This window comes from Puntigrus tetrazona, chromosome 7 (genome assembly GCF_018831695.1).
Source record: "Puntigrus tetrazona isolate hp1 chromosome 7, ASM1883169v1, whole genome shotgun sequence".
Taxonomy (NCBI): domain Eukaryota; kingdom Metazoa; phylum Chordata; class Actinopteri; order Cypriniformes; family Cyprinidae; genus Puntigrus; species Puntigrus tetrazona.
In genome coordinates, this window is record NC_056705.1 from 33,737,808 (window position 1) to 33,759,181 (window position 21,374).

General features: G+C 36.8%; 1 protein-coding gene across 3 annotated transcripts in view; it reads left to right on the forward strand.

Annotated features, from left to right (window-relative positions):
- dennd4c (DENN/MADD domain containing 4C) overlaps window positions 1-21,374 on the forward strand; it is a 49,068-nt gene that overhangs the window by 21,883 nt on the left and 5,811 nt on the right. For 2 of the 3 annotated variants that reach the window (XM_043243595.1, XM_043243598.1), the window contains exons 3-23: window positions 1,386-1,638; window positions 2,332-2,401; window positions 2,988-3,157; window positions 3,496-3,737; window positions 4,101-4,167; window positions 5,440-5,498; window positions 6,852-6,996; window positions 7,949-8,124; window positions 8,240-8,340; window positions 8,427-8,645; window positions 9,125-9,270; window positions 9,873-9,911; window positions 10,443-10,573; window positions 13,232-13,364; window positions 16,118-16,324; window positions 16,684-16,812; window positions 18,329-18,476; window positions 18,944-19,090; window positions 19,181-19,309; window positions 19,532-19,681; window positions 19,906-20,999. In XM_043243595.1, the coding sequence (XP_043099530.1) occupies window positions 1,386-1,638; window positions 2,332-2,401; window positions 2,988-3,157; window positions 3,496-3,737; window positions 4,101-4,167; window positions 5,440-5,498; window positions 6,852-6,996; window positions 7,949-8,124; window positions 8,240-8,340; window positions 8,427-8,645; window positions 9,125-9,270; window positions 9,873-9,911; window positions 10,443-10,573; window positions 13,232-13,364; window positions 16,118-16,324; window positions 16,684-16,812; window positions 18,329-18,476; window positions 18,944-19,090; window positions 19,181-19,309; window positions 19,532-19,681; window positions 19,906-20,999 (3,955 nt within the window). The remainder of the gene's footprint in view (window positions 1-1,385; window positions 1,639-2,331; window positions 2,402-2,987; window positions 3,158-3,495; window positions 3,738-4,100; window positions 4,168-5,439; window positions 5,499-6,851; window positions 6,997-7,948; window positions 8,125-8,239; window positions 8,341-8,426; window positions 8,646-9,124; window positions 9,271-9,872; window positions 9,912-10,442; window positions 10,574-13,231; window positions 13,365-16,117; window positions 16,325-16,683; window positions 16,813-18,328; window positions 18,477-18,943; window positions 19,091-19,180; window positions 19,310-19,531; window positions 19,682-19,905; window positions 21,000-21,374) is intronic. The other variant, XM_043243597.1, reaches the window with a different exon arrangement.

The following is a 21,374-nucleotide window of genomic DNA, read 5'->3' on the forward strand; positions in this document are numbered from 1 at the left end:
AATTATTTTTTTCATTTTCAGTCTCCCTGAAACACACCTAAACTTAATAGATGCTCAGGGAGAAAAGCCATAATAAAGTTTTCACAATATTCTTCTTGTATGATCATTTTTTTAGTAAATATAACATTACTACTGTTATTAATGTGGAAGAACACATGATTATAAATCATATGTTGACAGAACGTTATTTCAGACTTCTTTTAGTCCTTTTCACTACATTCCCTCTTTTTAATGTATGTAGTTTATACTGTGAGTCAAAATAAACCCTCTCCCAGGCCTGCCACAGCTGTGTTTTGTCTACTTACTGTGCCACAATATTAAATATCATGATGGTGCAGTGTACTTGCTGGTAAGGCGTTGATAGCACTTAGCTTTTAAAGCTTTACCACGCATCCCATTTGGGCTCACTAGATTTTAGAGATGGAGACTTGAACAGATTTTAGAGATGGAGACCTGAACATCACACCACCTATTATTTAGGACTATAGTGCTACAACAGATTAACATATGTTTTTGAAAAAATACACTAACATTAATATGATTTAAAAGATTCTGAATATAAAAATGACACTTCCATCTCTAAATATGTCTGTGCACTTTTCAGCAACCCAACAACACTTTTCAGAAGGCCATCAGTCAAATGCAATTCACACGACGAATGCTAATACACTCAGTTTAACTGCTTCCCCAAATCTCTTCCACTTGATCCATATAAACACTGGTGTAGCGGTGCCTGGAGAAACGGGGGTACGTTTAATTTATGGACCCTTGGAAGGAAATGTTTACAGGGCTTGGGCTCATCTATTGAACTGTTAACACAAGATTTAAATTTATAGTAGCCATGCATGACTATGATTCTATCAATGAATGAATACATGTCCTTTCGTATGTCCTTCACAGGACTAAAGTGCATCTTAAAATATAAACAGCTATTTTGATTGATTTAATAGTAAAATAAGGGAAGCATTGGTGTTTTGTTATCATACTATTTTCTATTTATTTTTTTGTCAAGTAAATGCAGCCTCAGCTGGCATAAAAAACTTCTTTCTAAAACATTAATTTAAGTTATTTAACCCTCAAGCATTCTTTGAATAGCAGCCCTTAATTTGCCTCTCCAGGGTCATAAATCACTTCAGGTGATGAAAGATTTTTATTGCCATTTATATACAATATCCAATGCGCTTAGATCATTTGTCTCCACATTTCCTCTTCTTTTCACTGTCTTGCCTACAAACCGTTGTACCGCGATTGAACATGTTTACACAAACCTTGATAATGCTAATGTAATCCAATGGCATCGCAAGAAGAACATAAGGGTGCTTGTTAATAGGTTCTCTTCCTTTTTCTGTGGGTCGTTGCTGATCAGTGTTTGTTCTTTGTTGTAGGGTCCTCTACGAGGGTAAGGAGCGTCTTATTCAGGGTTGTGAGGTCATTGAGGCCACACCATTTGGCCGCTGTGCAAATGTCAACAACAGCTCTGCCACATCGCAGCGCATATTCATTACATACCGCCGTGCACCCCCCGTCCAGCCCCAGAACTCGCTGGCTGTGACTGACATCTGTGTCATCATCACAAACAAGGGAGAGACTCCTCCTCACACTTTCTGTAAAGTGGACAAGAACCTCAACTGTGGCTTGGTACGTTCTGCGTGGAAGTCGTGTTCCAAGTAACAGAAAGTGGTTACTTTAGGACGTCTTTGTTATGGTGTAATTATATAAATTACAATATTACTAAATAACTACGTGTACATTATATATTTTAGTTTAGGTATGTAATTCATTTTTGCATGTAATAATGCATAATTAATTTATTAATTATTATAGTAAGTAACGCATAACAAGGACACCTTAAAATCGTGTTACCTATAAATTGTACTTACTGTTGGGTTTCAAGGCTGCTTTACAGATGGACGCAATATAGTTTTAAGTGTTTATGTGTATTAATTCTATGTTAAATCTAACAAAATAATGACCCTGTTTGTGGGGTAATTTCAAGTCAGAATTGATGTGTGATTAATTTGGGATTTAATTGATTCTTTAATCAGCAAATCATGTATTTTCATTAAACATAAAAAGCACTTGACAGCCTACAAATAATAAGTATGTCACAAGAATAGTGACAGTTAGCAACTCAAATATCAGCGTGGTGGCTTTCTCAAGCCAAAACGTATTACTTTGAAGTCTTTGAGCAGTACTTTTAAAGAAACATATAACTGATTTAACTGATTCAGATTAATTTAGTTTTATGTGCTACTAGCTCTTTTATAAACAAGATAAAATTCAGTAATTCAGTTCTTTTTGTTTCTTCTTATTTTTCTTTTTCATGCTCAGTGGGGATCGAGTGTATTTTTGTGTTACAAGAAGTCAGTGTCTGCGTCCAACTCCATTGCTTATAAGGCTGGTAAGTCTCCATCTGCCTACATTATTATTTTTTTATTAATTTCTCTGATCTCAGGTATTTAGATTTTTTTTTCTTGCAGGAACTTTCTAACATCTCAGAGACTTGTAAAAGTCAGCACTTATTTCACAGTGAGCAGCATTTGCTGTCTGCTGAAATTTCCAGAAAATAATCACTGACTCTGCAAACTGATTGGTGCATTTTGCAGTGATTTTTTTTTTTTTTTTTTTTTTTGTCTGTTTGTAAAGCAATTCCAAAAAGGTCCCAGGACTATGTAAAACTGTCTGACGGGAGTCTGTTAATATGTTCACCGCGTCACTGTGCACATAAATAATGCACATAAATAATTGACATTGTTACATTTTTGCCAGCAAACAGTCATGTGACAGGAAGTGATGCAACACGGAGATAGTGTTAATCACTTAGAAACAGCTCAACAACTTCCTCTCCCATCACTTTCAAGAGGATGTTTTTGTTTGGTTGTTTGTTTTAAATAGCAGAATTCAAATGAGACAGGTTGTCAATGATAATAATAGAAACATGGAACACATTTAAACACTATGCTTCTAAGAAACTATTACATTTGCAGGTCTGATCTTTCGCTATCCTGAGGAGGACTATGAATCATTTCCCCTATCTGAGTCTGTACCCCTCTTTTGCCTCCCTATGGGGGCGAAGATTGAGTGTTGGGCTCCTAACACACGCTACCCTTTACCTGTCTTCTCCACATTTGTCCTCACCAACTCCAATGGAGAAAAGGTAAGGTCAATTCTCTTGATGTCAGTTAAAGCCCAATTTATACTTCTGCATCAAACTTACAGTACATTGTACCCTATGCATAAATACACACCGTAGCCTACACCATAACCTGGCTTTCTAAATCTAACATTGTGTCAGTTCCAAGCTCTGTGATTGGTCTGCTAGAACCGCTCCACCTGTATTTATTTTGAGAAAGCCATATGTGTGGTGTGACGTGTGAAAGACAGATAATTCTATCTGGATCCGTTCAGATTTAATGGCTGACATATGCTGAGATTGCAAAAAATGTTTTAAGTAATAATTAAAAAATGATCCTATTTTTGTTCCCCTTTCTGCAGGTGTATGGAGCTGGTATACAGTTCTACGAGCCATATCCTGTGGACGGTCTCAGCGAGAAGCAAAAGATCCAGCTAGGTCTGGTGTCCACTGTGGACAAAAAGGTCATACCCGACCGCACAGTCAACACCAACAAGTGCATCTGCCTGCTCTCCCGCTGGCCTTTCTTTGAGTCCTTCAGGAAGTTCCTAATGTTTCTTTACAAGCTGTCAGCCAATGGAGTCAACCCTCTGCCCATTGAGAAGTACAAAAAGATTCTTACTTCAACTGCACTTTACTAACATTTTTTAAACCATTTCTTTTTTTATTGCAGTAATGCTGTCCCTATTCTTTTAAAGATGTCAGTAACAGTATTTTGCACAATATGAGTCTGTTTCAAAACCTAATAAACTATCTACATAGGCAGCTTCTTCCAAGGCAGCATAATGACCTCCATGGAACCTCATAAGTGACTGATTTGCAAAACTCTACATAGACTTTCATTATATTTGTAATAGTAGTAAATCAACTAGTGTTGTCTTTAATAAAAAGAGGTCATTTTTATATTGTTTCATTGTAATATCAGTCTATGAGTTGGGTTAATATGATTGACTTTTGTTTTTTTTAGACACATATCCCATTTCATGCACAATGTCTCATTCCCTTCTCCTCAGAGGCCAAGAATATTGGTCCAGGTAAGGAGTACAGTTATTTATTTTTTTCTGGATATGCTGGATTTCAAAGTTATACATTTAATACCTGTAAACGTATAGCGATGAGCCAAAAATTATGACCAGACGCAGGTGATGCAAATATTGTTGATCATCTCCTAACAATTAAATATTAAGGTCCGAGTAGATTAGATGGTAAGCAGACAATCAGCTTTCATAATGGATGCAGGAGAGATGGGCAGGAATAAAATCGGTGTATGACCCCTCACCACCATTGACGGTGGGAATCGGCAAGAAGCTGGCGATGCGATGCATATCACGATACATGGGTTGAGATACGATTGTTGCAATATATTGCGAAGCAATAAGCCAATCGAGAATTTGCTACTTAACAGATTCAGAGCTCAGCGACAAATATGTTATATCTCAAGATACGCTTCTTTTACACAGAGCGATCTCGAGATCAACGTAATGAGCGCTAATTCAAAAGAGATAACTATTAATAGCTGCTCCCTGATACGCGAAAATTATATGCAAAATTATACAAAACGAAAAAAAAATTTAAGTATCAATATTGCTCTTTTGAGAATCCATACATTACACCCCTAATCGACAGCAACTACAGCAGGTGCAAGTGTAGGAACTGAACATTGGAGAAGTGGAAGAAGGTTGCTTTTGGAATTGTCTAGCTAGGGAAGTGATGGAACCAGGATGCTCTGAGGGACAATGACAAGACGGCGGAGAGAGCGATGCTGTAAGTAATATTCTTCTGGGAAACTATGTCCGGCACTTCACATGGTGATAAATTTGGCACCTAAATACTATTCCAGACCGGGTGGAAGTTCATGGACCAGTTGGACCTCTTTTAGCAGAATAATGCACCCTGCCACACTGCACACATTGTTCCGGTTTAAAAAAAAAAACTAACTAACAAAAAATAATGGAGCGTTTTAGATATTGGCCTGACCTTCCAATTCCTTTGATCTCATTCAAACTGAGCATGATCTGTGAATGTGCTGGACCAGCGAATTCAATCCATAGTAGCTCTACCTTTCAAACCTAAAGGACTTCACATCATGGTGCAGGATACAATAGTAAACCTTCAAGGGTCCAGTAAAGTTCTTGCCTCGTCAGGGTGTCGCTGTTTTGGCAGCACACGGAGGACCTACAGTATATTTAGGAGGTGTCATAATATTTTGGCTCATCTGTGTTTATCTGAGTTATATAATATGAGTTGTATATTTATGTGACTTGTTTAGACTTAAAGTAATGCCCGATCTATTTTTCCCCCATAAGCTCTCGGCACATGACACCTTAATCCTGTCCCAACCTGTCTGTACACCTTTACCACTAAGGTAAATGATTTCTGTTTAATTAAGGTATGTAGGTGAAGATTCTTTTGTAACAAGTGGCATATAATAAAAGTGAAACTTAAATGTTTCCCACAGTATTTATTGAGACTTTGGACTGACATATTTTAGTATTTAACACTTTTTGTTCGTTATTAAACTGTAGTAGGACATGTTAGACACACACACACACACACACATATATATATATATATACACATATATATATATATATATATATTTATTTGTTTATATATATATATATATATATATATATATATATATATACACTCAAACAACGTTATTTTAGTTTAGTTTTTTTTTTTTTTTTTTTGCACAAGCAGCTGAACTATTGATATTTATTTTGATATTTTTTTAAATGATGTTATTGTATATGTTTTGTTTCCACTGTATATCATTTCATGAATCCAGATATCATAATGTAATTACTTTTATATGTCCTTTTCTATTTTAGAATCTAATTTTTCTCATTCTGGCCAGCAGAGCTGCAGTGCAAGAACAGCTGGTCATTTTTAACATCCATGTAATTTTTTCCATAGGAAATGCTTCCATCTTTTCCTTTCAGTTGGAGTGGTGGTAGTTTTATGAGCTCAGATCAGGGACAGATCACTTTAAACTGCCGTTAAAGGGATAGTCCAACCAACAATGTATTGTGATGTTTCAAGCTTGTACGATTTTTTTGTACAGATTTTTTTTTAAGATATTTAAAAGAATGTTGATAACCAAACTAATTTGGTTCCAACTTCCATGGTACGGGCATAAAATACATGACCTGTCACATAATCTGTCACAAGATCCTCTCTATAGTTATTGCTTGGGTTTCTGGGTCTCTAAAGCATACATTTGGCAGTGTGGCATAATACATCACACATATTTTTCTAGTATTAAGCTATATAGTAAAATAACTTGTAACTTGTGTTACAGTGTCTCTTGGACAATGAATTACTTTGGGATCATGTCCAAACACAGAAATAACCCTGGTAACACTTCATTTTAGAAAATAGTTCCACTGTTAAGGTCTGCTTTAGACAAAGGAAGATAACTATAACAATAACAGTAAATATAAAGTTTTAATGTTCATTTTAATTGCTTGAGAATAGAGAAGTCCTCAGCACATTATACAACTCATAAAAAATCAGTTTACGTTTCTCAAATCTTTCTTAAATTAATATATAATAATAGATTTTAGGCAATACGAAGGAATATTCACCTTTCAGAAGTATAAAACCTTGTAGAGTGTTTTCAGATCAATCAGTCAATATAAAAAGAAATGTCCTACCATGGACTAAAACCACTTCTGTAAAATTCTTTTCACTCTTCCTCTTCTATGCCCTTCAGTGGAGCAGACTACAGCACACTGCTGATGAATCTGGGACCAGAGAATTGCGCCACACTGCTACACTTCATCCTGCTGGAAAGCAAGATCCTGTTGCACTCATTGAGACCAGCTGTACTGACTGGAGTGGCTGAGGCCGTCGTGGCGGTGAGTGTTTTGGTTTGAAAAAAAAAAAAAAAACATTCCTATTCATTCATACAAAACTTTCTACAGATTCAGAACCATGTAAACTGATTCTGTGCAATTTTAATAAATTATGCCAGATTGCGAAAGTCTGCTGCATCCTCTGTAATCAAGATTATACATGGACGATTGCAAAATAGAGATGCACCGAATTTGTGGCTGCTGTAAACGGCATCTGACAAAAGGGTAAAAAAAGGAAAAGATCAAACCGTGCCACATCGATCAACATTGTTCAGTATACAGGTTTCACTCTCCCTCAAGCCGTTGTCATTGCTCGGTGTGACACTCATGGTCATGTACCACTCATGTTCAAATAAAGTGCCAGGACATTTTGTAGTAGTGTAGTACAGCAGTACTGGGCAACACTGGTAAAGTACTGCTAATCTCTTCACAGATTTGTTCCCTGCTATGCTGTGCTCACATGCTCTAATAATAATAGCTTTGTAGTAGAACTATACATTGTTTGGAAAATTGTCAAAATTTTCTGCTGCATATATCTGAATTAAAAAAAAATACATTGCTGTGTATAATTTTCTGTGCATTTTATTGTATTTCAATGAAAGTGTGGTTATTTTATTGGCTTGTGTTTTTTATTATTATTCATGCATTGAAATAAGTCATTTAATTGAAAAAGTCTTACAAAATTACATTGTTATTTAATAACATTATAAATAATTTTTACAAAGCATTTTCAGTTTTGGTTTTCTGTCAAGTGCATAAAGAATTTGGGGGTTTTGGTCCAGAATTTTAAGTTCGGTGCATCCTTGCACAAAATGTATGCTAATGTAAATTGCAAATAGGCTAATTAAAAGTAATGTAAAAGCATTTTCTCATCGTTAAAAGTAGGATGGAAAAAAGTTAAATGATTTGTTATATTAATGAATGGGACGCCATTGTCATTTTCATTTCCTTCTAGATGATCTTCCCATTCCAGTGGCAGTGTCCTTACATCCCTCTTTGCCCTCTGTCTCTGGCGGGGGTCCTCAATGCACCATGTCCCTTCATTGTGGGCGTTGACTCTAGATACTTTGACCTCTACGATCCCCCACCTGATGTGGTTTGTGTGGACTTGGACACCAACACTATATACTTGTGAGCACATTTGTGAATTTATTGCTAGTTGTTATTTATTTCAAAGCATGGAGCTTTATTTATTTTTGGTGATTTAGTCATTAATTAAATTTTTTTTGTGTTTGTTTTGTTTCAGATCTGATGAAAAAAGAAATAGTAACTGGAAGAACCTCCCAAAGAAGCCCTGCAAAAGTCTCATCAACTCTCTAGGAAATCTTCACCACCAGCTTATCACTGGTAAGATCTGCTTTCACAAATGATCCGAATCTCTGAATTTGAAATGTATGACTATGGGTGCATGATTTCTTTTTTTTCCACTACAGTTCGGCGTACAGCTCCAGAAGGCTTGGCGGTAGAGATGACTCCTATTGAGGCAGACTTTACCTGGCATAAGAAAAAGACAGAGCTGGAGATGGAGATTCAAGAGGCGTTCCTGCGCTTTATGGCATCCATACTGAAGGGCTACCGAACCTACCTCAAACCAATCACACAAGCACCTTCTGAGAAAGCCACTGCTGCAGACTCACTCTATGACCTGCAAGGTAACTGTTTCAGCAGAATAGTGGCCCTGTGTAGTGATACGAGATCTTGGTTTCTGTGTCCAATGTCCACAAGACTGTAGGACGTCCCATTACTTATTGTGGCATATTTTTATAATAGCTAGTAGTCTTTAGTTAATATCATCACCATAAACAAGATTTGCTACCTTCTATTGCTAGTCAGGTGGTATCAAGAGACGGACATTTTTATTCTAGAATGTTTATTTCATAACTCATCTTGCGTTCAATTTATCCAACCTCTTTGATCCATTTGTTCACTCAATAAAGGAAAGGTGTTTAAATGTGTTAAGCTTTTAGGACTACACTTGCATACAGCTAGCCTCAAAGCTAACCGACACGGAGGAAAAGTTATAGCAAGGCATGTGCCTTGTATATATGCCTGAATAAAGTGGTATTATTGCCAAAGTATTGAGCTACTGCAACCGATTAGTTGCTGAATAATTCTAATGTCTCTTCATTAGGGTTCTTAAAGAGTAGAGATCGTGCACATCAGAAGTTCTACTCTCAGCTCACCAAGACTCAGATCTTCATCCGCTTCATTGAGGAATGCACATTTGTTAGCGACAAAGACACCAGCTTGGCTTTTTTTGATGACTGCATTGGAAAAGTAAGATTTTGACTGCCTTGTAATGCAGACGCTTGTATTTCTCTCTCTTTTCGTTCAGCTGCTTCCATTTGGGTCATCACAGAATTATCCACACAGTCATTTGGAAAAGGTTTTGGCAAAGGCAAAATTGTTTCTATTTGTTGTGCATGCTAATGTTACTGTTGCTCATACTGCAATTTTTGCCTGGTGGATGATAAAATGCACAGAAGGAAGACCCTGAGCCTCCTCAAGGGATCAGAATATCGTGGTTTGGATGTACTCGTTTGACCTAACAACCACCTAGACACTCTAGCACTGCATATACATTTTCTAAATCTTATTCAAAATACATTAGCAACCATATAGCAATGCCCTGGTTTCTAAACTAGCAACACAAACTCTTAAAATACCCCATAACAACATGGCAACCACTCTGAACAGCCACCGTCATACAGAGAATTTTTCGTAGTGAAACACCGCATTTTTTACAAAATGTAGAGGAAAAAAAGAACTACAAAATTGTAACTTTCTGAAGCACTAATAGGAAGCTTGTATCCCTATGGGAAGAACAACGGATGCAGAGTTTCCTATTATTGAATTTGTTTCCCACGTCTCTCTTTCAGCTTTTTCCTTCCGACAAAGGAACAGAAAAGGGTACAAAGGTGAGCCACTCCTATCAATTAGGTGTTTCTGTGTCATGCCTGATGTCATATTAGTGTTACACCCAAAGTAAGGCAAAGACCCATGATTTACTGGCCACAGATCTGTTTTGCTGTGGCAGCATTAAAGACTTTGATAAAAGACATTTAGTCTTAGACCTGCAATTATGGAGATGTAGGAACAGATGGTTTGTTGGTCTTCATATGCAGAGCAGTTGGTTTAGTGGAGTAAATAATTTACTCTGCCATCTGCTGTTGGGTGCATTGACTCAACATTTATACAAACACTCTTAGCATGGCAGTAATGTGGAGAGAATAATGGAAAGTTCCAGGAACTGTCTGCAAGCTGATGGATATTACAAGCCAGAGTGCTTGCTTTTGTTAAAAATGAAAGCAGCAAAAACAAACAAACCAAAAAAAATAGTTTGTGTTGATTATGTTAGTCAGAATGTGAGTTCTTTAAACTGCCAAGTGCTATTTTAGAATAACGCGTTTGAAAAATTGATGCATTAAGACTATAACTGCATTGCATAGGTTGAAGGCGAGTCATCTGAGGACACCAGGCTGATGGAACTAGATGAGTCACAGAAGAGTGAGCACACAGTCTTCGTCATGCCTCCGGAACCACCCCCAGAAGATGGTCCTGACCCCCCTCTTAAATATAGGTATACACACAAAGCAATATTACGGTTCCATCAATTTAGTAACAATCCTGGTGAAATCCCATGATTCACAATATCAGTTTCAGTACCAGAGCAAAGATTAAGTTAAATATAAAATAACGTACCTTTTAAAGAAAGAAAGCTTGTGAGATCTGGCTCACATTTATTTTTTAAAACATATTTGGTCAAATTTGGGCTTCTAAACATTAGTTCACTTTCGTTGAAATAACTAATTAAAAAATAAATGATCACATAGGAACTGCCTGTAACCATTGCAAACGTTCATCTGCTGATCACCTGCACATGTTTTGGACATGCCCACAGTTGGTTGCTTTTTGGTCAGGTGTATTTTATGTACTCTCTAAAGCTCAACATCAATATAGACCCTGATCCCTTGTTAGCTCTCTTTGGATGACATATTAGACAATTGTATATAAGAGAAGAGTGAGAAGGTTTAATTAGCAGACTAATAGCACCATATTGCGTAAAATATTGTAATGCACACAACATTATGGGTGACATATCAGAGTTCAAAAGAGGACAAATTGTTGGTGCACGTCTTGATGGCGCATCTGTGACACAGACAGCAAGTCTTTGATGTATCAAGAGCCAAGATATCCAAGATAATGTCAGGATACCACCAAGAAGGATGAACCACATCCAACAGGAGGAACTGTGGAACGCAAGAGGAAGCTGTCTGAAAGGGATGTCCGGGGGCTAACTCGGATTGTATCCAAAAAACAGAGTTACGGTGTGGAGAAGCCCCTAAGAAGCATACCACCCAGACTGTTTTGTTCCCAGAGTGAAGCATGGGGGTGGATCAGTGATGGTTTGGGCTCAATATCATGGCATTTCCTAGACTCTATACTTGTGCATCACTGCCAAGGACTACTGAACCGTTCTGGAGGACCATGTGCACCAAATGATTCAAACACTGTATTCCTGAAGGCTGTGCCGTGTATCAGGATGATAATGCACCGATAATGATCGGTTTGATGAACATGAAAGTGAAGCTGAACATCTCCCATGGCCTGCACAGTCACCGCATCTAAATATTATTAAGACACTTTGGGGTGAGCAGTGAGTCAGAAAAGTCCTCCATCAGCATCATGTAGTGACCTGGTCACTATTCTGCAAGAAGAATGTCTCAAAATCCCTCTGGCCACTGTGCAGGACTTGTATCTGTCAATCCCAAGAGGAACTGATGCTGTACTGACCATAAAAGAAGGCCCTACACCATACTAATGAATTATTATTATATTATATATTATTATTATATTATATAGTCTAAAAACATGTATAGAATGCACTCCAAATGATGAGCTTACTTGCTCCTCTACGATTATTCTTTTTGCAGGGAAACTTGTTTATTGAACTGTGTTGCACACACCCACTTTTTCTGGCTGCATTCTCTATCTCCTTTTTCTCCCTCAGCCCTAATCACATCTAAAGCATCTCTATCCATTAGCACAAGGGTATAATAATCAATTCCCATTCTTCCGTTTGGCTCATTTGAGTGCCTGTCCGTTTCTCAAAGTCCAGCCTTGAGAATGCCCAAGCACTTAGCTCACCACTAGCACTTTTTGTGCTATGATAGTCTTTCTGCTTTTCTATCTACAGTATCATTCTTCCAGTCCCACCCTCCCTGAAATAAACCCCATATACAACTTTTTTAGTTTCATTCAAGGCTGTTTTAAGTGGTATTTTGTGTTGAGCTGAGAAGAACACTGACATTTATATTTCATAATGGAGATTGTGAAATGTCTACAAAATGTAAATAAAATATGTTACTTTTAAATAGGAAGATTGCAAAGCAAGAATATAAATCAAAAAAATAAAGTCCTTTTAACCCAACATATCAAGCAGCTAAACCTAAGCAATATATACAACAACATCCAAACTACTTGCATCATATCATACCATCTAATAAAAAATTATTTTCAACTTTATTTTGCACATGGATGAATATTCCATTATATCCACACAGCAGTGTACCTATTTATTCAGTATATTTTCAGATTTTCTTATATTGCTTTCATATATTTATTGTGTATGATAGCAAAGGTCAGTGAACATTTGTCTTTTTATAATCACCATTTAAACTCTTCTATGGTAAGCAAAATGCACCTAGCGAAATCCATTTAGTATATGTGGAACCATGAAAATGACTTGTTCCTGAATCCCCTCAATCATGCCAACTAGTACCTATTCTTAGCACTACTCCTTGCACTCCCCTTGAATCACTAAAAAGCTGTCATTCATCTCAGTTTAGCATAATGCTACGATGTTCTGTTGTACTCTGTGAAGCTCTAAGCTCTACAACACTGCACAATTAATCTTCGTTTTAGTGAGATGAATGCATATGAAGAAAACATATTTTAAGCCATTTTAAATGTGGAATGGATTCTGTCTGAACACCTCTAACTGACTGTTGCATTAAAAAAAACAACAACAGAAATGTTGCTTGTACATGATTGGCTCAACACTGCAAAAACACATTGTAAATCTATGACCAGTGGAGATAATAATCTGAAAGGTCTTGTATTGTGTTTCTGTTTGTACTGTATTGACGAGGCTCGACCATTTGATTGACCACAGACTCATTTTGAGGCTGATTTTATTCTTTGTTCCTCTAATTATAAGTCATCTGTTTTCCCACAGTTATAAAAATTTCCCTAGTTTACGGTTGGAGCTGTTCGATCGTCCGCAAGAGCTGAGACCAGCACTGAGTACAGGAGCCGCAGGGGCCAGTGTGTCCAGCAGCCCTGCCCTGTTAGCCAAGAGAACCAAACAGGTGAGGATTTTTTATGTTTATATACTTTATTTATGACAGCTTTTTCCAAAAACACTAAACAATTCCACATTCTGTGTAAAAAAAGTATGCTATACGTGAAGAATTTCTTACAGAAATTAATGTATGCTGTACTAATGCTGTAATATTGGTATGCTTTCATACCCAGACGTTTCCAGATTATACTGTACATTACAGATTCACATTACATTTACTCAAGAGTCTTAAAAATGTCATTTTGTTTTTAACTTCACACCTTTAACCTCTTAAGACTCTTTGTCCTCATATGAAAAATCTATTTAATTATTTTTAAATGTTTTTAAAAAGGTTTTTGCCTGTCCATGTTCATTCATTTCTTCTAATGTTTTTTTTAAAGAAATCAACCGAGGACATAGCATAACTTATGGATGAAATATCAGTAGAATTTTTTTTTTCACACAATATAGTTAATCCTCTAAACAATTAAAACATTTTTCTCAGGTCTTAAGCAGTTAAAACAGGACTCATATCAAGGTGTGACATAATGACTATAAACTAGAACTTTTAAAATGACCGCAGAAATATTACAACAAAAAAATTCAGTCCGTCTTTATATTATGTAGTCTTATACTATGAAAAAATGTTAATAAAAAAAATGCAAAAAATGTATACAATGCACTTATTGTGTACATTTTATATATAAGTACAAAGGTAAAAACAAGAAATAGTTTCTGTGATTACATTAATAATTACACTGTTGACTCTTCCCTAAAATCTTAACCCACCCTTAAACCTACCCATATCACCAATCCTTGTTTTAACCTTACTTGCATATATTGTACCTATATGTATATTTTACATACATGTACATAGTAGTGAAGGCCACCTAATATACTTTTCTAACTTTTCAGTCTCACTAATCGACTAATCATTTGTTAGATAAGTCCTGAACAAAGAAGAGACAAGAGAAGTATGAACCTGTTCTGTACTGTAATAAATGCTATATTGGTAATCAGTGCATTATAAATTGACTTATCACTTAATCAATCAAAGCATTTCTGTGTAATAGTAATATCTGAATGCATTTTATTGATTTCCTGGCACCTTTGTAAGTTATTTTACTTTGCTGAGACGTATTTAGATTTATAGTGCTCTATAATGGTCACACCACCCTGTTTTTGGTAAATAAATAAATAAATAAATAAACAAACTGATGGAAAATAATAATTGCCTCTAAAGAAAACTGTAGTAAGTAAGTAAGTAAGCTCATCTGTTTTTCTCCAGAGTTTTACCACTTCAAGAAGTATTGACTATAGTTATTATTTTTATGGAAACTGTGATACACTACAAATAAAACTATTTGTTTGGGGTAAGATAAATTGCTATTAATTAAATTAATAATCCATAAATATATTGCAAATGAATGGCAAATAAGACCAGATTAAAGAAAAAGGTTAAACCGATCCCAAAATTGTAACTGGTAGTGTAGGGTCAATAGTAAATTTCTTTATTCCAGAATGTCTGTGTGATAGTCATACCATCAGTTCCTCAAGCACTCTGATTCAAGAAGTGCTGTGCTCTAACTGACTCTGTTCTGCTTGCAGCACTTAAAAAGTAAACAAAGGTCAGCTGATTTTAACAAGCTACAGAATAACTTCCCCAAACACAGCTGTTCTTATTTCTGTTGTCAATGCATGCTGCAGTATCTCCAATTCTCAGTATTAACTCTTTGGTTATTAACTTGATTATTACAGCAATATTGGCTTTTTATTACTTCTTAAAAAGCACATATTAATGTGTTATTGTGAAGGCCTTATTCTAAAACCTAAATCCTGCCCAATTCTTAAACTTTAATTGTCAATTACTACTTTAATAAATATCAATACGCAGTTATTGGTATACTGAGGCAAAGTATAGTTAATTCATTAACTATTAATTCAAAGTTAATACCTGTACCCTAGTCTAAAATGTGACCAGAAAAAAATATGTAGTTATGTATTATTTATTTGAAAGTATGTAAAAAAAAAAATCTATCCTTGAACTTGTTGTGGTTGAGGATTTAAAATCTAATCAAATACTTTTTAGAGCGATGTCTTTTGTAAAGTAATCTAATTACACTGTTGAAGATGTAACTAGTAACTAGTAATTTAGGAGGAACTTAGGTGGGTAAAGTAGGTAGTGTGCATTACAGCTGCATGTAAATGCCCCCCAGTCAGTAGTGAAAATGTGTTCATATTTAAGATCATATATTAAAATAAAACAAGCCACATCAACTTTCAATATCAAGCACCGCAAGCTAGAACCAAAAAATGACAAATGTGCTCCACACCCATTTTTATATAAAGAAAAAGGTGGATAGGCCAGGCCTAGTTTTCTAAACACATATTTACATTCATTTAGCAAATTAAAGTTATAAAACTACGCTGCATTTAGTAATTATATTTTATCAGCAGAATTTTCTGTACACATTCCTGTATTTGTGACAATAATGAAGAAAACGCAAGGAAAGCTCAAACCAGGGTCCTGATAGCAACACTAAAGGAATGTCTTTATAGTATATACAAGCTGTTCTGTTCAATATATTGGAAGTGGATGGTAATTACAGCCGTTGAGTCAAAAGAAAGATGCTGCCCAAGAGCACAAACAGTGGATATAGGCTTGATCTAATAATTGAGACAAAATCGTTTGTTCCACCTGGAATCAGTTTAACAGAGAATACCCTTCAGTACCCCTTTGTGATCTCTGAACCTGAAGCATTACTTTTTTGTTCCACACAGGAAATCAAAATGGCCTACAAGCTGGCAAAGCGTTTCTATTCCAATCCACCCCAGTGGGCAAAGTGTCTGTTTAGTCACTGCTACAGCCTGTGGTTCATCTGTCTTCCTGCCAGTATGCGTACAGCCCAATCCAAGTCTCGCACCATGCAGCAGGCCTTCAATGTTCTGCTCAAGATGAGGAGCTCTGAGGTGGAGGTGCTTGATGAGGTGTGTAGATAGCTTCAACTCTGTTCTTTTTTCATTCTTCATGCAAGTTTTAAGTGAACCTTGAATTTATTAAAACAGTTTCATTAATTAAACACACTTGCATCCCTGACCACCACCAAAGATGGTTTGTGATCAGATTACAATCTCAATCTAGTATGTACGTATTTAGCGCCGTCTATTTGTTTTCAGATCTTAAACAGATGTAAAACAAGGTCATAAGGTTCTAAAACTATAGTTGAGCTTTACACGTTTCTTTAAGTTGCCTCGCGTGACTTGTGTATTCATTCATGTACTTATATGTATGTCAAGAATGTCTGTGGACCTTGGTGACCCTACAGCACAACCATTGTGTTTAACAGGTCTGTTACCGTGTGGTGATGCAGTTGTGTGGTTTGTGGGAGATGCCCGTCATGGCTGTGCGTGTCTTAATGGAGATGAAAAAGGCTGGTGTTGAACCCAATGCGATTACTTACGGATACTACAACAAGGTGATGAACTTTCCCTCACTTAACATGCAAAACAGCACTGAACAACACAGCAATGCAATACAGACCTGGGAAGACCACTGTACCGTGACATATATTTGTATACAATAGCCAACAATAAACTGTATGTGTCAAAATGTTAGATTTTCTTTTTTGACAACGTCATTAGGATATTAAGTAAAGACAATTTACATCAGTGGAACCATTCATCAATGGAAAACATATTCAGCTTTCATGTGATGCATAAATATCAATTTAAAGAAATTGACTGGTTTTGTGGTTCATGGTTCATCACCAAAAGAATGTTTCTGTCAAACAATTGTTTCGTTGATGTTGTTTTTTCCCCTCCCATGCTGATTCCTTAGTCATGAACGAGACAAATACACTTATGTGTTAAATCATAATGGTTTTACTGCTGAATTTGGTGAAGATCATACCAGTGGTCTGGGAGAAGTGCAGTTGGTTTTACACAAAATTGAATGAAGGGATATTATTCTGTAATAAGGGATAATTAGAGGCCAAGTAATGAAGCTGTGCAGGCACGTATTGTAGTCATTAGCTTTCATTCCATCACCCTGGTTTTATTCGCATTTTCAAGTATCGTATCAGAAACGAGTGAAGGAAACACTGAATTTTGAATAAAAACGCCTTAATTAGCAAAAAAAAAAACACGTTTGACTATGAAAAAGGGTTAATGCAAATAATGGGAGATGAAAATGCATTTTGTGAATAAATTCCTCTAATCGCATTAAAAATTCATGTGACTTTCTGCTGTGGGATGGCAAATCCTGACTAAAGAGTGGATGGATCTTTTTCCACAGCATCTGAAATGTTGTTATGATCATTTGGAAATGCACCATGACCATAACTATTAGCATTTCGAAAGGCATGGTGTCACTGACACATAAAGACTTTTGTAGAAAAACAAAATCCCACATTTTACTACAAAGTTCAAAATGATTGACCATTATTTTGGGTCTTTGGAAAAATGCACTATTAAATGCAAATTCTGCATCTAATGTAAGTAGTCTTGTAAGAAGTTTTGTATGCATCTATTTTGACATGATCTTGTCACATTGGTTCAAATTTCATAACTTTTTGCTATTATTGTTCCTTAATTGATCTGTAGACAAAGCTCTGACAGATGAGAGTTTTAGCGCTCACGATTGACTTCTACTTTATAGTTAGGTTTCATTTGCACATAACTGATGTATTTTGCTAGATCTTTTATAACTTGATCTTATTAACAATCTTTGTGTTTTCAGTAGAGCTGCTTATTAACCTTGTTTCCTAGTTAACAAACTTTAGACACTTACTGAACTGAACTGAAGCAACACCGTACTTACTGAATAATGATGTCATCATCATCCTATTCTAATGTCTTTCTTATTTTCTTTCTGTTTGTATCATTGATTCTGAAAAATCTGAATTCAATAGCATTATAAATGTCAATGTCTTATCATTTTGAAAAAAATTGTCATGGTTAATGTTGACACGTAAATGTCTGTGCTCTGTCCAGGCTGTTCTTGAAAGTCCTTGGCCAAGTCGTAACCGTAGCGGACTCTTCATGTGGACCAAAATGCGGAACCTGGTGCGAGGAGTGGTACAGTTTAAACAGGCATTGCGTGGAAATACACTTAAAGGCGGACCTTCTCTGATAACTACAGGTTTGACACCTTTCCTTTTGTATGCTCGTGCATTTGAAATTTTTATACATGGAGAGTTCTGATGCAAAAACCACTAAAAATGAGTGAATGCTCTCCATTGTCTATGTTTATGAAATACTTTCACTTAAAATGTGCTAAATTCCAGCCTCAACCCATTTGGAAGTACCAGTACTTACATAGAAACCTATACATAGTAGCAAGAAAGAAATGCCAATTTTAAAGAAAAATGTCAGATGTACTTCACCTATTTTAGTATAGTCTGGGCTTTGACCCGTAGTCTCTAGCCAGCTGTTTGTTTATTTATTTTTGATTAGCAAATGCAACTTTGAAGTTTAAAAAAAGGTATTATAAATGTAGTACTAATTTTATTTAGATGTGTGATCGAAAAGATTTAATAACATAAAAAACAAGTACTGATATTCACTTGGATCTTACCATTATGAAATGCATGGTGTGTTTTTGTATAGAGCTCTCAGCGAGTGCAGCAGCTGCTGCTGATGGAGACAGACTGAGTCATGGCAGTATAGACAGCTCAAATGAGCCTATTGCAGAGCACATTCTGTTCCCTCACAGCCATATAGTTGAGGACGCTATTGACAGTCACTATATTACAGGTACTGTAGGTGTGACATTAAATATCATTTTACTTATGTTTCTGTTTTGTTTTGGTGATTGAGTATGTTTTGTATTTATGATCTCATAAGCCGGTCAGTCTGATCAGGGTTATGGATCTAAGGACGAGCTGCCCCAGGACCTTACCGATGGACCTGTAACTTCTCCACCTCTCTCCACCAACCACACTAGCAGTAGCAAAGCAACCAAGACCCAAAATGGTACTGTATTGGATTGAAATTTAAAGCTACGCTAATTCCAATAGTATAGTATACAGACTGCCATGTGTAACTAAAATTTTATTCTTATTGCGGTTAATGATAATTAAACCACTGAAACAGAACAAAACAGATATGTTGTTATTTACAGCCCTGCATTGTCTATTACACACTGCTGTCAGGATTGTTTATTTAATATAGTGTCATCTTTTTGTCTCTTTAAAGGGGACGATATTGCTAGTTCTGTGGACAGTGTTGTAGCTGTGACGGAGCCCCCCAGCCCTGCTGAGACAGCACCTTCTGTGGCCAGCATTGTTAAACTATCTACTGAGATCCCCGTTCACTTTGACAGCCCTGCGGACAGGGGAGAAACTGGTCAGTCACTGAAAAGTACTCTTTGATTTAACAAAAAAACTAGGTACAAATTTTTTTACATTTTTTTTCTGCTTTTTGTTTTCACAGAACAGAAACCTGAAACCTAAGCTTACTTAAAATTATAGCATTGTTATTTTTGTTGCCTCACAAGCACTGTATTTTCTCTTTGGACTAAAGCTTCATAAAAAAGTAACATTTGTTTTTGTTTATATATATGTCTCCAGCAGGTGTATGTTCAGCTAAGCTCTTCATACCCCGTAAGAAAAGTGAAGATGTGTCCCTGCCACTGGAGGACGACTCTGCAATCCCAGTTTCACAACTCTCCCAGGCTGGACAGCAGCAGAGGATGAAAGCCTTTGTGGAGCGCAGCTGCAGCTTCAGTGCAGAGAGCAAAGCTGGCATGCTACAAAAGAAGGGCAGTCTGGAGCTCAGTGCTGATCACATGGGCGCAGATGCAAAAATCCTTGCATCCGCCTTCTCCGGCAGTCTGACGCCTCCTCCATTTACAAGCGTCGCTCCCTTTAAAGAGTGTAAGATGGATGTTACGAGCTCTGCACTCCAGCAGGAACATGAAGATATTCAGAAGGAGCGCCAAGCATTCAGTTCTACAGAAGAGAAAGTAGGGAAAAGTAGAGAGCAGAAAGATTCAGTAGACGCACCCCTGGAGAGCGAAGCTGGCCGAACTATAAGCAGTGGCTCTTCCTCCTCTAAAACTGTGGAAAGGGAGGATGTTGAGGTGGGGGCAGATCCTCTTTCACTCTTTGCATCAGAAACTGAGGATGCAACCTCCATTCAGAGCCAGGAGTCCGCACGGCCCTTTCCGCCCGTGGTGTCAAGGAATCTTGCAGATGAAATTGAGATGTACATGAGCCTCCAGAGCCCCTTGAATGGTAAATCTTCCAGCATGGAGTTGCAGCAGGGATTAAACCACAAATCTGTTAACTGTCCAGACTCTCCTGAAATAAAGCAGTCTTTGGAAAGAAGATCGAGCCTTCCGATCGGTCCGGTTAAAATAGCTAGTTTAACAGAGACTCCGAAACGTAGCCCCGCCGTCACGCGCTCCAAGACATTTGCAGTCAAGTCCCCCAAAACCCCAGGCTCTGCTGGTCAAAGGTCATCATCGCTGACTGCGCTTGTGAAGTCATCACAGAGCAGTTCACTGGGATCTGTCATCAACTCCATATCGGGCATCAAGATGGACTCTCTGCTGGTAGGGCCTAAAGTAGATATGCTGAAGTCAGGCATGAAGCAAGCAGCCAATGTGGCCAGCAAAATGTGGGATGCGGTGGCATCAGCGTACTCCTACTCAGATGATGAGGTGAGAGATCTTCATGATAGGAGATAACATAAGCTAAAATATGAGTCACACCAACGTCTCTAGAGAAAAAAAAACTAAAAGAGTAATTAGGTCAACAAACAGCTTTAGTGACAGTCTTCCACTTCACTAACATTCATTTTCATGTTAGAAATGTTCCAAGTAGTCTAAAATATACCAGTACCCCTACCTACTGCTTGTTGCTTTTTTATAATGCAGGAGTTTCCATTAAACACATAGAAATAAAAATAAATTTATACCTATTTTGATTAAAATATCCACTAGTTTCAGTACTAAAACTCCTTGAGTGTGTTTTGTGTCAAAGCTAACCTCTTAAGCATTCCAGTTTTCCCTCATTGTAAATGTTGGCCATATGTT